This window comes from Trachypithecus francoisi, unplaced genomic scaffold, assembly GCF_009764315.1.
Source record: "Trachypithecus francoisi isolate TF-2019V2 unplaced genomic scaffold, Tfra_2.0 Lachesis_group10, whole genome shotgun sequence".
Taxonomy (NCBI): Eukaryota; Metazoa; Chordata; class Mammalia; order Primates; family Cercopithecidae; genus Trachypithecus; species Trachypithecus francoisi.
Genome location: NW_022681455.1, coordinates 61,782,310 through 61,794,386, shown reverse-complemented (window position 1 = coordinate 61,794,386; position 12,077 = coordinate 61,782,310). Strand labels below are relative to the sequence as shown.

At 35.1% G+C, this 12,077-nt stretch overlaps 1 protein-coding gene across 2 annotated transcripts in view; it reads left to right on the top strand.

Annotated features, from left to right (window-relative positions):
- Positions 1 to 12,077, top strand: part of EYS (eyes shut homolog) — a 2,089,174-nt gene that overhangs the window by 933,035 nt on the left and 1,144,062 nt on the right. For both annotated transcript variants that reach the window (XM_033217548.1, XM_033217547.1), the window contains one exon: positions 11,246 to 11,417. In XM_033217548.1, coding sequence (XP_033073439.1) covers positions 11,246 to 11,417 — 172 coding nt within the window. The remainder of the gene's footprint in view (positions 1 to 11,245; positions 11,418 to 12,077) is intronic.

Below are 12,077 nucleotides of genomic sequence, written 5' to 3'. Positions count from 1 at the left end.
GAAATGTTGGGGCTGCTAAGAAGGGTGAGCAACAGCAACATCCAATGGCTAGTTACAGAACATTTCAATATTTTTACACTAGTCATGCCGGTACCTCCCACTGATTATTAGCCTCCTTTATATCAAGCAAAATTGTCCTAAAATTCACATTTTAAGCATGATTAAAATGTTTTCCTAGCTACACACAGGTTACCTACAACCAAATATTTTTACGAAATCATTATTCATTTAAAGAATCGTTTTGATGGCAAGCTGATTTTTAATCTTATTCAGTGTAGTCCTACTGAAATACTTTACCATGTAACGATTGTGATGTACATATAAGTGAAATGGTATTGTGGTATTGAAGTATAACAAATAAGGTATGCATACTCAGAAATAGAGTTATATGCATCAATGTTTATATGTAATAAGCCATAAAATTAATCCTAATGATCTCAATTCTCATTCTTATGAGTTGGAATGGGGAATGTGGCAGGGTCTACTGTTGGAGCTCAATGATGCACATAAGAATATTTGAGGCACTCATTCAGACAAGCTTAGAGCAATTGTCTCTAAATAGTGTCCTTTGAAATATTTTGATTGCAGTAACTTTGTGTAGACACATTTAATCCTCACATTAGCCCTATGAGATAGAAATCATTATAGTATATATGGTTAATAAGAGTTCATTTGTAGCTTCGTGAGATACAATGGATATCCAAAAATGCTACACACATTTAATATATGCATCTCGACTAATTTTGACATATGTATATATCCATGATACTATTACCAAAATCAAGATAATAAACATATTCATCACCTTCTAAATTTTTTTTTTTTTTTTTTTTTGAGACGGAGTCTCGCTCTGTCGCCCAGGCTGGAGTGCAGTGGCCGGATCTCAGCTCACTGCAAGCTCCGCCTCCCGGGTTTACGCCATTCTCTCGCCTCAGCCTCCCGAGTAGCTGGGACTACAGGCGCCCGCCACCTCGCCCCGCTAATTTTTTGTAGCTTTTTTTTTTTTTTTTTTTTTTTTTAGTAGAGACGGGGTTTCACCGTGTTAGCCAGGATGGTCTCGATCTCCTGACCTTGTGATCCGCCCGTCTCGGCCTCCCAAAGTGCTGGGATTGGCCGGGCGCGGTGGCTCAAGCCTGTAATCCCACCTTCTAAAATTTTCTAATATTCTTTGTGTGTGTGTGTGTGTTTGTGGTAAGAACATTTAACATGCAACCTATCCTAATATTCTAAAGTAAACAACACTATATTGGTAACTATGGGTACTATACTTAATAGCTTATCTCTAGAAATTATTCATCTTGCATAAATGAAATGTTATGCCCATTGAGCAACTACCCATTTTCTCCCACTCCCACACTCTAGAAACCACCATTCTATTCTGTGTCTATACATTTGATGACTAGATACCTCATACAAATAGAATCATGCAGAGTTTATTTTAATCATAACAGAACCTAGGAACTAAACAGTACTTTAAATAATGAGCCATTTTCTGCATTATAATGCAAGGGTTAGAATCATTTGTTTGAAGTAAAATTTCCTGATTGTATTAGTATTTATGTTAGTTGATAAATTATAGCCATGTACATGCATATGAATATGTGAAGTTCATAAGTTTTGATAATATTTTAACATGTTAATCAGAGTTAATACATAGGGTCCTCAAGTAATAAGTAATTGTTCATTAGAACAGAAGGCATACTCATCTATAAACTGTTACTTCTATTGTCTAATATCTTTCATTTTTAATCAATCCTCATATGCCTGTTTGTACTTAGATATATTCTGCATATCTTCACCTTGAACAACTTCTCACTTTCCAAAGCTCTCAACATAGTTGCCTAATTAAACACGTGCCTCATTTCACATAGCTTTCTTGACTCACTCATTTAGAGTGATCTAAAAACAATGAGTAACTAATATGAATCAGAATATTGTTTTTGCTTGTCTTAGCAATTTTGTGAAGGATATTTTGAATGTCTTCTTTAAAAGTTTTTTATAATGACATAGTAATTGTTCTTATGACTTTTACAATAAACTGTGAAGTCTTGTAACATCTGGCCACATTCCTGTGGTAACGAAGTCTAGGAGAGAAGACTTCATTTAATTGTGAATTGCTCCCGTTCTTTTCATAAAAGATGTAGGAAAGTATAAGGAGAAATAGATTTAAATGAACATCATTATCATCATCATTTTTGTCATCAAATATTTATTGATACTTGTCCTTTTTCAAACCTTTAAGGACTACCGTAATGAATTTTAAAAGCCTCTGTCCAAACCTGGGATATTTATAGACAGGAAAATAAAGGGTGAGTAAAAGTTCCTTGGAGAGCTTTTGAAAACAGATATAATATTCTAATAAATTCTTTCCAAACAATGGGAATATTAGCAAATGATTGTCAATCAAATGCCAAATCTGTGCTGGTTTAATCCAGTACTTGATATATACTGCCAATATATTTATTAAGGATATACATTTTCCTAGTAACTACTTCATACACTTTCAATATTTTTTCTTTAAGTTTTTTGAAAAAAATATTTTAAAAGTGTTCCTATGGAAAAGATTAATTTCCAGGGAACTTTTTCATAGGTTAGGCTTCCTAAGAAAGAGACTGAAATTTACATGTAGGTGGGTTATCGGTGACTACTTTCAACAGTAATGCCTGTGAGGGTAAAGAGAAGTAGGACTGGGAAAGCAAGATGGTGAACTAAGTTGTAGTTATAACAGAAGCCTCAGTTGATCCCTCCAGGAATTATGAAATGGGGATGGCCCCTTCATAGTTGATCCATACTGAGTCGCCTTCACTCATTGCACAGCAGAGGGGAGGCCTAAACTTGGGCAAGGCAGACCCCTTTGGCCCTGCGATGTTCAATTCCTGGGGAAAAATTTCACTCTGAATTTGGTAGGAAACTCCTCTACCTGTGGAGGTTCTGCTGCTACTGTTCTGAATGGGGACGTGGAATGCTCATTACTTTATCTACTATAGTCAACCCTTTGTGCTGTTCAGATCTGCCTGCTTTCTAAAATAAGTACACCTAATCTCGAAACAGATAACCAAAATTCTAATTTGCCTCTTCCTGGGTAAATGGACAAGATCACTTTCAGGGATTACTGGGAAGAACTCCAGTTTCTTTCACCAAAGTTGATCTTGGTACTAAGCTTCTGATACTTCTCTTTCTCCTCTCCTGTGCAAATTATATTACCCTCATCTTTGGATAGAAAATATGCTGGCCTACTGGATTACCTGATGAATTAATCTAGAAACTCATGCCTGAGAGTTGATCTCCTAGTAAGGCTGTGGCTTTTTTGTTTGTTCATGAATGACAATGAAGACTCTGCTCAGTAGATCACCTTAATGCCACATATTTTTATCCTTGTCCCTACTTTATAACAGCATCCCACTTCCCCCCTCCACATTATCAGCAGCACTTACCCCTGTATCTTAGTCCATTTGAGCTTCTATCACAAAATCCCATAGGCTGGGTAACTTATAAATAACAGAAATTTATTTCTTATAGGTCTAGAGGCTGAGAAGTCCAAGATCGAGGTGGCAACAGATTTGGTGTCCAGTGAAGGTCATTTTCTGGTACATAGATTGTGTCTTCTAGCCATGTCCTCACATGGGGGAAGTTTCCTCGGGCCTATTCTATAAGGGCACTAATTCCATTGATGAGGCCTGTGCCCTTATGACCTAATCACTTTAGGGATGAGGATTTCAACATGTGAATTTGGAGGGATCACAAACATTTCAGTCCCTATCATAATAAGAAACTTCTTTCCTTGACTGATAGTTTCTTAGCACAAAGAGCCTACAACAACCATACATTTCAAAAAGGAATTCTAGTGGTATTCTCTAGCACAAGGATCTCTCCCCTGGTAATCAGTGCCTCTAGTTTAGTGGAGCCTATATTTTCAGGAATGCAAAGCACAAATTTCTCAATTGTTCACAAGGAAGGATGTCACATGATCCACTCACTTTTACCCCCTGTTTCCCAATTCCATATATTATACCTATTGGGAACAAAGCATCATATAATGATTATTGATGTAGAGTGCATACTGCATTCTGTAAGATGGTATTCCATCCCCAAAATCTCTCATCTCCAAACTGGCATCTCAGTTACACCTAGTAGTTTTTGGTTGATGTGCTACATCATAAAACCAACAGATCCATTGTTATCTGATTGCTACCATGTTTTGCTGTAAAGTAGCTTCCTTGGTCCAGTGAGATTTTATGAGAGCTCTCATATTGATGGATCAACATTACATAAGCCCTTGAGTAGTAATGCTGGCCAAACACCTATTGGCAGGAGAAACAAGAAAGGCTGACCATTAAGTGTGTAGTGGTTGTGCTCTCTGTTCCTGGAAGATTGGATATCTGAGGGAAGCCACTCAAGCTACTCTGTTCATGCCTGTTGTACCACTATTGTGGTGGTTGATGCCAGAGAAGGACAAATGTTGAGTTCTGGCTGAGTTCTTTCTGTGTGGTTATTTAATGCCTCTTCTTCATTAACATGCATTGCAGAGAACTTCACACTTCATACCCACTCCTATTAGTCCAGTATATGCCTCTTTCTCATATTTCCCTGACCCAGATGGTTCATATTTTACCTTCCAGTCCAGCCATGTCATTTGCCACTACCTAAAACTCCATGCATATTCTTATCTTGGGCTATTTCCACCCGAAGATTATGACCACGTCATGTGACTGAAGATCTGCCCATCAGAAGGATTTCCCTTTTGCTTTATCTTCTTAGGCAACCTCTTAATAAGGCTTTAAGGAAGCAGCAGTCTGTTTCCAGTTTATACCCATATGCCAAGTCAACCTGTCCATGAACCAAGCTCAGACTTTTTATTTTTCCTTCAGATGGCCACCAGGGAGGCCCATACAGAAATAGTATGAACTTAGGATGAGTTTCTTTTGTGACAGAAGTACATAACTTAAGAGTGTAACTATCTGTGATCTCTGGCATATTCATACACAATTCCTGATGTTCTACCTACTGTAGGTTGCTACTGGCCTTGCCAAATGCATTGGAAGTCCTGTACTCATGGATACTTGATGTCTCATGGTCAGATGTTTCATCTTAACCACTTACCCAGACTTATGCCAGAAACAATTTCTCAATTTCAGGATAATTCTCTGCTACACATGTCTTAGTTTTGGTCCAGAGTCTCGGTCTATGATTCTTCCTCTGGCACTACTATAAATAGTATGCATCATATTTTCCACTACATATATCTTTAATACCATCGACTAGGCTTCTAAGATATATGGGCCAAACAGCAAAATAGCTTGTACACTGTCTGAAACTGCTACAGAGTTCCATTAATTTAGTAAAATTCATGTCCATTATCTCTTTAAATATTTATCCTATTATACTATCTCTCCCTTTTACTTTAGGGATTCCAGTTGCAAGTCAGTTAGAACCTTCAATATTATTCTACATCTCTTAGAAGCTCTTTTCTGTTTTCTTAATCTTTTCACCTCCAACGGTTTCCTTTTGCTTAATTTATACTTCCTTACCTTCAAGTTCATTGGTTCTTTCCTATGTCCAGTCCACTGATAAGCTCATTAAATTAATTCTTCATCTTGTAACTATTATTTTCCCAGCATTTAAATTTGAATATTTTTATAGTTTCCATCTCTTTTGATATTCCTCATTGATTCAGTTATCTGTCCACCTTTTATGATATATTTTTAACATATCAATCACTTTTTAAATAGATATTTTAAATTCCTTCTCTGATCATTTTAATCTCTCTGTCAACTTTATTCTTATTCTATCCACTTTTTGTTGTTTCTGGATTTTTTTGTACATCTCATAATTTTTTATTGACATACCTTTAAACACTAAGGTTGCATGTTTGCTTAGTTTATTTCTCATAGAATAGCATTTGCTGGACTGCCTATCTGGAAATCTTTTATATGACAGTTAAAATTGTTTGTTTTTAATTTAAATATTTTTCATAATAAGAAACCTTTACAAAACTCTCATTTTGCTTTTGGAGCTCTTATGATATTTTTTAATTTTGTAATTCAAAATGTTTAGAAATATGAATTTGAATTTTTAAAGTCATTGATTCTTAAGTCCATAAATTATGCAATTATCGTATGCCTGTATTAACTTGATTATGTCCTTTGTAAATGTCATGCTGTTATGTAAATTTTAGTCATTTTCAAAATGTTATCACAATTTGAATGTATTCAGTAGTAGTTAAGCAGACTATTTTGATCATTTACTACATGAAAAGTTTTGTATTTGACATTTTCATGAAGTAAAAATAAATAGGTATGATCCCTGGCTCAAATAACTAGCAATGAAGTTTTGAAGATAAGACAATAATTCAAATAAATAAACTCCAAGGAGACTCTGATAAATGATATTAGCTGATATGCATTGGGAGACATCGAAAGGAATATTTAAAATTAACTAGAATTTTGTAGGACCTCAAATAAAAAAACAAATTGCAAACAGAGATGTGGAAATGACATTTCAGGCAGAACTATCAGGAGCTAACACGGATATGAGAACATATAGAGAACGTTTAATTTTAAGCCAGTTTGATAAAAAAGCAGTGGTCCTTAGCTATGATTTACCATCATCTAGAGAGATTTTTTAAAATATAGCTTTTCAGTCCTGTTTCTTAGCGATTCAGATTTGAGATTTTGTATTTTTAAAAACTCCACAGTTGATTGTATTATTCAATCAGGTTTATAAACCAGGAGATGAGAGTAGTTGATAGTATCAGTCAGAGCAGCGACAAGTAAGGAAAGATTGGAACAGAGAATTTGGTTTTAGGCGAGGGAGACTACATTTATTTCTGGGGGCAATGGAGAGTTCATAAAGGATGTTTCAAGGTTCTCATATGTGAAATGAAAAAAATTAAGAATCAGGACAGTGATTCTGAAAAACTTGTCTGAACATGTAACGCTGACCAATGGGAAGAAGTTGGGTAAAAAGGGAATGAAGAGAAAGTAAGAAAAAAAAAAAAAAACACAGTCTGAAAAAAGACAACCGATTGACATATATATATATATATATATATATATATGTATATATGTATATAATCATATATATGAATATATATAATTTCTATTATAATATTGTTGATGCATGAAAATATTTTGCTGATCAAACCTGTCAGTTTATGAACTTAAATGGCTTGATTCTAAAAGGATTGTGTAATTTCCAATGTGAAAATATTCACTCTGGAGGCAATGTTGAGACGGACTAGTAAAGAGGATTTTCACATAAGTGGGATCATAGAAAAAACCTCAAATATCACAGGTAACCTTCCACTCTGCTTAAAAAAAGAATTGCCTGCATTATGAATGAAATCAAAAACTTTAAAACCACAAACTGAAAATTATTTCAAACATAGACTATTGTTGTAGCTCCAAAGCAGGCAGGCGGGTAGGTGGAAAGAACAATATGTTAGACATAACAAAATAAAAAAAGAAAAAAATGTATCATGGCTCTTTTGTCAGATATAATGAAATCATTAGATTTTGTGAAAATCATCTGCTATGCTGTGATGGAGGTGTCAGTGATGAATGCCAGGTCAAAGGAACTATGCAAGGAGTCTAGAACTGTGACTAACACATAAATATGCATTAGATAAATTAATGACTAGTAAGAAATACCTGGTATATGAAGCAATGTAGGCAAAAAACTGAGACTGACACTTCAGCCAAGGCTTTGATCATGTCTAATAAATACTATTTTTTTTTAGATGTGCTATGTCAAAGCATTGTTATCCTATGAAAATAAACAATTTTGTTGTAATAATAATCAGGTAGCATATGTATTGTTTTATATATATATATGCATAATTATGAACATCTCTCTACTGTGCTACAGTAGAGATATTTTTATTCATAGTTTACAGATGAATAACTTAGAGTTTGGATAGGTTGGTAATTATTTGTGGGAGATCATTGTGAACCAAATTCCAAGACCCTCCACAACTGTGTGTCTTTTTTCACACATGAACATGTCTTTGTTTGAAGGTGGGAAAAAGCAGGGGTCCCATTAAATATTTCCCGTTGGCTGCACACTTTTCGTTATGCGCCTCAGAGGCATCACCATCACCTCATTGGATTCTGACTCTCACTTTTGAAAGGACTAACAGTTTCCCCAGATTCTCAAGAACTGCTTTGTTCATGGTTGAGAAGAGGCTGGGATTTCTGAGAAAATAACAGAAATCTGTAAAACAAAATACAAAAACATGCACACATAAACCCATACACACATATACAACAAGGATTTATTTTTTAACAAATATTTGACTGTATGCAGTTTGAATGAGACAGACAAAATCTATGCCTCTATGAAGCTAAGCTTGTCATGGAAAAAGACAGACAAAATGAAAAACAATATGAATAAATCTTATGGAATGCTAGAAGGAGATTACTTGTTATGGGAGGAAAACATAAAATGGGATAATAGCGATTGTGGATTAAGACAAAAATGCAATTTTGTATCCTGTGGTTGAATATTCCTCATTGAGATAGTGACATTTGAGTAAAAACCTGAAGAAGATGTAGATTGTGAAATATTTGGAAGAGATTTCTTGGGAAGGGAATAAAAGTGCAAAGGTCTTATAAGAACAGCATGCCTAAAACTTTTGAGAAAACATAAGAAGATCAATGTAAGTAAAGTAGACTAGTCAAGGGTGAGATTAAAATAAGATGAAGTTAGAAAGGTAAAGGGGACTTTGATATGTATGAATCTGAAGGACTATAATGTTAAAAATGAGAATGGTTTATAGAGACCAAAATGTTCACATTGGCTAGTTATTCCATTCTTATCCTTTTTGGAGGCTACTTAGAAAGTCAAATTATAACCACAATTTTAATTAATGAATAAAACATTAGGAACAAAAGATCCTAATATAATCTTGATGATGCTATCTCTAGCTAAATTGAGACATGTTTGCCTTTTATGGAGAGAACATTTCAACAACAGAGTGGAGTGTCTTTTGTCAAATCTCCTCATCTCCCAACATTGCTGGATGCATCCTGTCCCAAACTCTTTTAACACTTTCTGTCTCTGCCCCCACACTTTTGTTATAAATTGACCATCTATCTTTTTTTAACTGAAAATTTCAGCACTGACTCTGCCAACACTCTACATAGTGATACAGAGACTTTTCACTTATCTTCCTAATTGGAATGGTGGTGTCTTTGGAACTGCCCAAATCACTAATTAAATATAATGTGGTTGTGATATTTTTATCAAGAACCTGAAAGTAATAAAATGTTAAACATGTATCAGACCTTGGCTAGGTTGTTTTTGGTACATGCCTATACTCTATCATCCCAATAAACCTATGATGTACCAATAAGTAACTCATTTACAAGTGGGAAACTTGATTGATTATGCTTGTACTAAATTTTATTGTTACAAATATCTGCCCTTTCCTGGGGGAGAAACATTCTTTCCCATTCCATTTCTGTTGGACTTAGTCATATAACTTGATTTGTAGGTGAAAGACTTAAGAGTCACCTATATTTTATGTCATATGACCAAGCCCAACATGAAAGAGAAGTATCTTTTTCCTCTTAAACACAGATGTCAATATTCCAGATAGAGTATGATTCATTAACATTGGTCTCAACGTGAAGATAATGTAAAGAGGATCGGTAACTCACTCTAATAATGGAGAGTGAGTGGGAAATAAAACTGTGTCATGAACCTCCGAAATTAGTGTACCTGGCACATAGTAAGATCCCCACATGTCAGCTATTTTCATTGTCTTCTTCATCATAAGAAGTTTATTACTTATCTCTTTTTACAACTAGGTATTATGTATTGGCTACAAGAACCATGTTTTCCAAATGGTACCTACGGTATTACTCAGCATAGCAACTTATGCACATAACAGAGTAGCTGCAGGGTAGGTAATTTAAAGTAATGATCAGAAGCACAAGTCAGAGGAAACATGATTTAAATTCTTGTTTGCTGTTATGGCCTGTGTGGCCTGGAGGTTTTACTTACACTCTGAATACTCACCAGTGAGTTAAGGTTAATGAGATCTGCTTATTGGTTTGATGAGTATTCGCTAAGATAATGTGCAGGAAGCCTTAAGGGCAGGGCACACCAATAAGTGCTCAATCAATGCTAGTTTTTATTAGTAGATGCTTGCTAGTAATGGATATAATAGGCAAATAAATTATTCTAACAATTCTACAATGGTTCTGTGCTCTTTCCAGATATTACGAAACACAAACATACGAAACACAATCTTGCTTTCTATTAAGCTCTGCTTATGTTATTATCTAGATGTTTTCTATCTGTAAATTATTGCCTCCCTAACAACGTTTTTGGGTTAACAGGAAGTTTATTTTTTGGTTTGGTACCTCTAGCTGAGCATAGAGGTGGTTCCTGGTAGGTCCTTAAAAATATTCGCTACTTGGCCTTTGAAAATCCCAGGTATTTAGCCAAACTTAGATTTCATTTAGAAATCTCAGAGAGCCCATTAATGGATTCACTAAAGCCAAATTTAGAAAACTTCAAACTCGGCTGGGTGCGGTGGCTCAAGCCTGTAATCCCAGCACTTTGGGAGGCCGAGACGGGTGGATCACGAGGTCAGGAGATCGAGACCATCCTGGCTAACACAGTGAAACCCCATCTCTACTAAAAAAAAAATGAAAAAAACTAGCCGGGCGAGGTGGCGGGTGCCTGTAGTCCCAGCTACTTGGGAGGCTGAGGCAGGAGAATGGAGTAAACCTGGGAGGCGGAGCTTGCAGTGAGCTGAGATCCAGCCACTGCACTCCAGCCTGGGCGACAGAGCGAGACTCCGTCTCAACAACAACAACAAAAAAAAAAAAAAAAAAGAAAAAAGAAAACTTCAAACTTATTCTTAATTCTTGTAGGTAATAAATGTTTGACTCTCAAACACCATTACAAAAAAAAAAAAATTATGAATTAGTATTCACAGTGACAACTTGATATAATTCATTACTTCACTAATATTCTCAACAAACATTACAATAAAAACAATCTCTTCAGTATATTAAGCTTGTGCTTTGTTTTTGTCATTCACATTAAATTAGTAATCTGGATGTTCACAGACCTAATATATTCAACCTTGGAAAATGTTTTATTTTGCTACCAAATATCAAGTTATCATTATAGCGAGAAGTCTTTGTTTCTTGGGGATGTTTACCATAATGAATAAACTTTTGAGTTTTGTATTTAAATGGTTCCATGTTTTGCCTTGTCTGTTCCCACACAGGCATCGATTGTGAAATAAATCTAGATGAATGCCTATCAGAGCCCTGTCTCCATGATGGAGTTTGTATTGATGGTATCAATCATTATACCTGTGACTGCAAGAGTGGGTTTTTTGGAACACACTGTGAAACAAATGCAAGTGATTGCCTTTCAAATCTTTGTCTACATGGAAGGTAGCTATTTTTATTTTTTTTATTATTAGCTTTATGAAAGTATATTTAACTCACAATATTTAAGGCTTATTGTCAAGGGAAAGTTGATAAAGATAATTTTAATTATGCTGTTTCATAAAACAAGAGCTAAGTACATTTAATATGACAGATGTTGCCAGTTTTAGCTAATGCAATGTACTGATACATTATCTCTGCCCTTCTTTTATTTATGTTCATTAGCATAAATTAATTTTCTATAAATGTGGATTAATTAGACTTTAATATACTTAAAGGTAACTGCTCATGTTAATAGAGCTAGCAGGTAAGATGATGAGACATTCTATTATTTGCTCTATGGAGAGATAATACCATACACTTGGTATTTAAAATGTTCCTAAATAAACTGGTTCTTTCATCCCTATGTGTATGAAAAGTATTTTATGACTCTATGAATCTTGTAATAACTCCTCTGATCATGGATAAAATATTGGTTAATACACATCTAGAGTGAAGGTATTTCTAGGAGATGCAGGTGGCAAAGAAGAATATATCACAGATGGACCATGCTGCTTGCTTCTGCGTTACTTTTCTTTTCTAATCCTGCCACCTACTTTGTAAGCAGGGAAGGGAGAAAGAAGGTTGGCAGCTCATTGCAATGCAGCCTGGCCATAGCTAACTTCA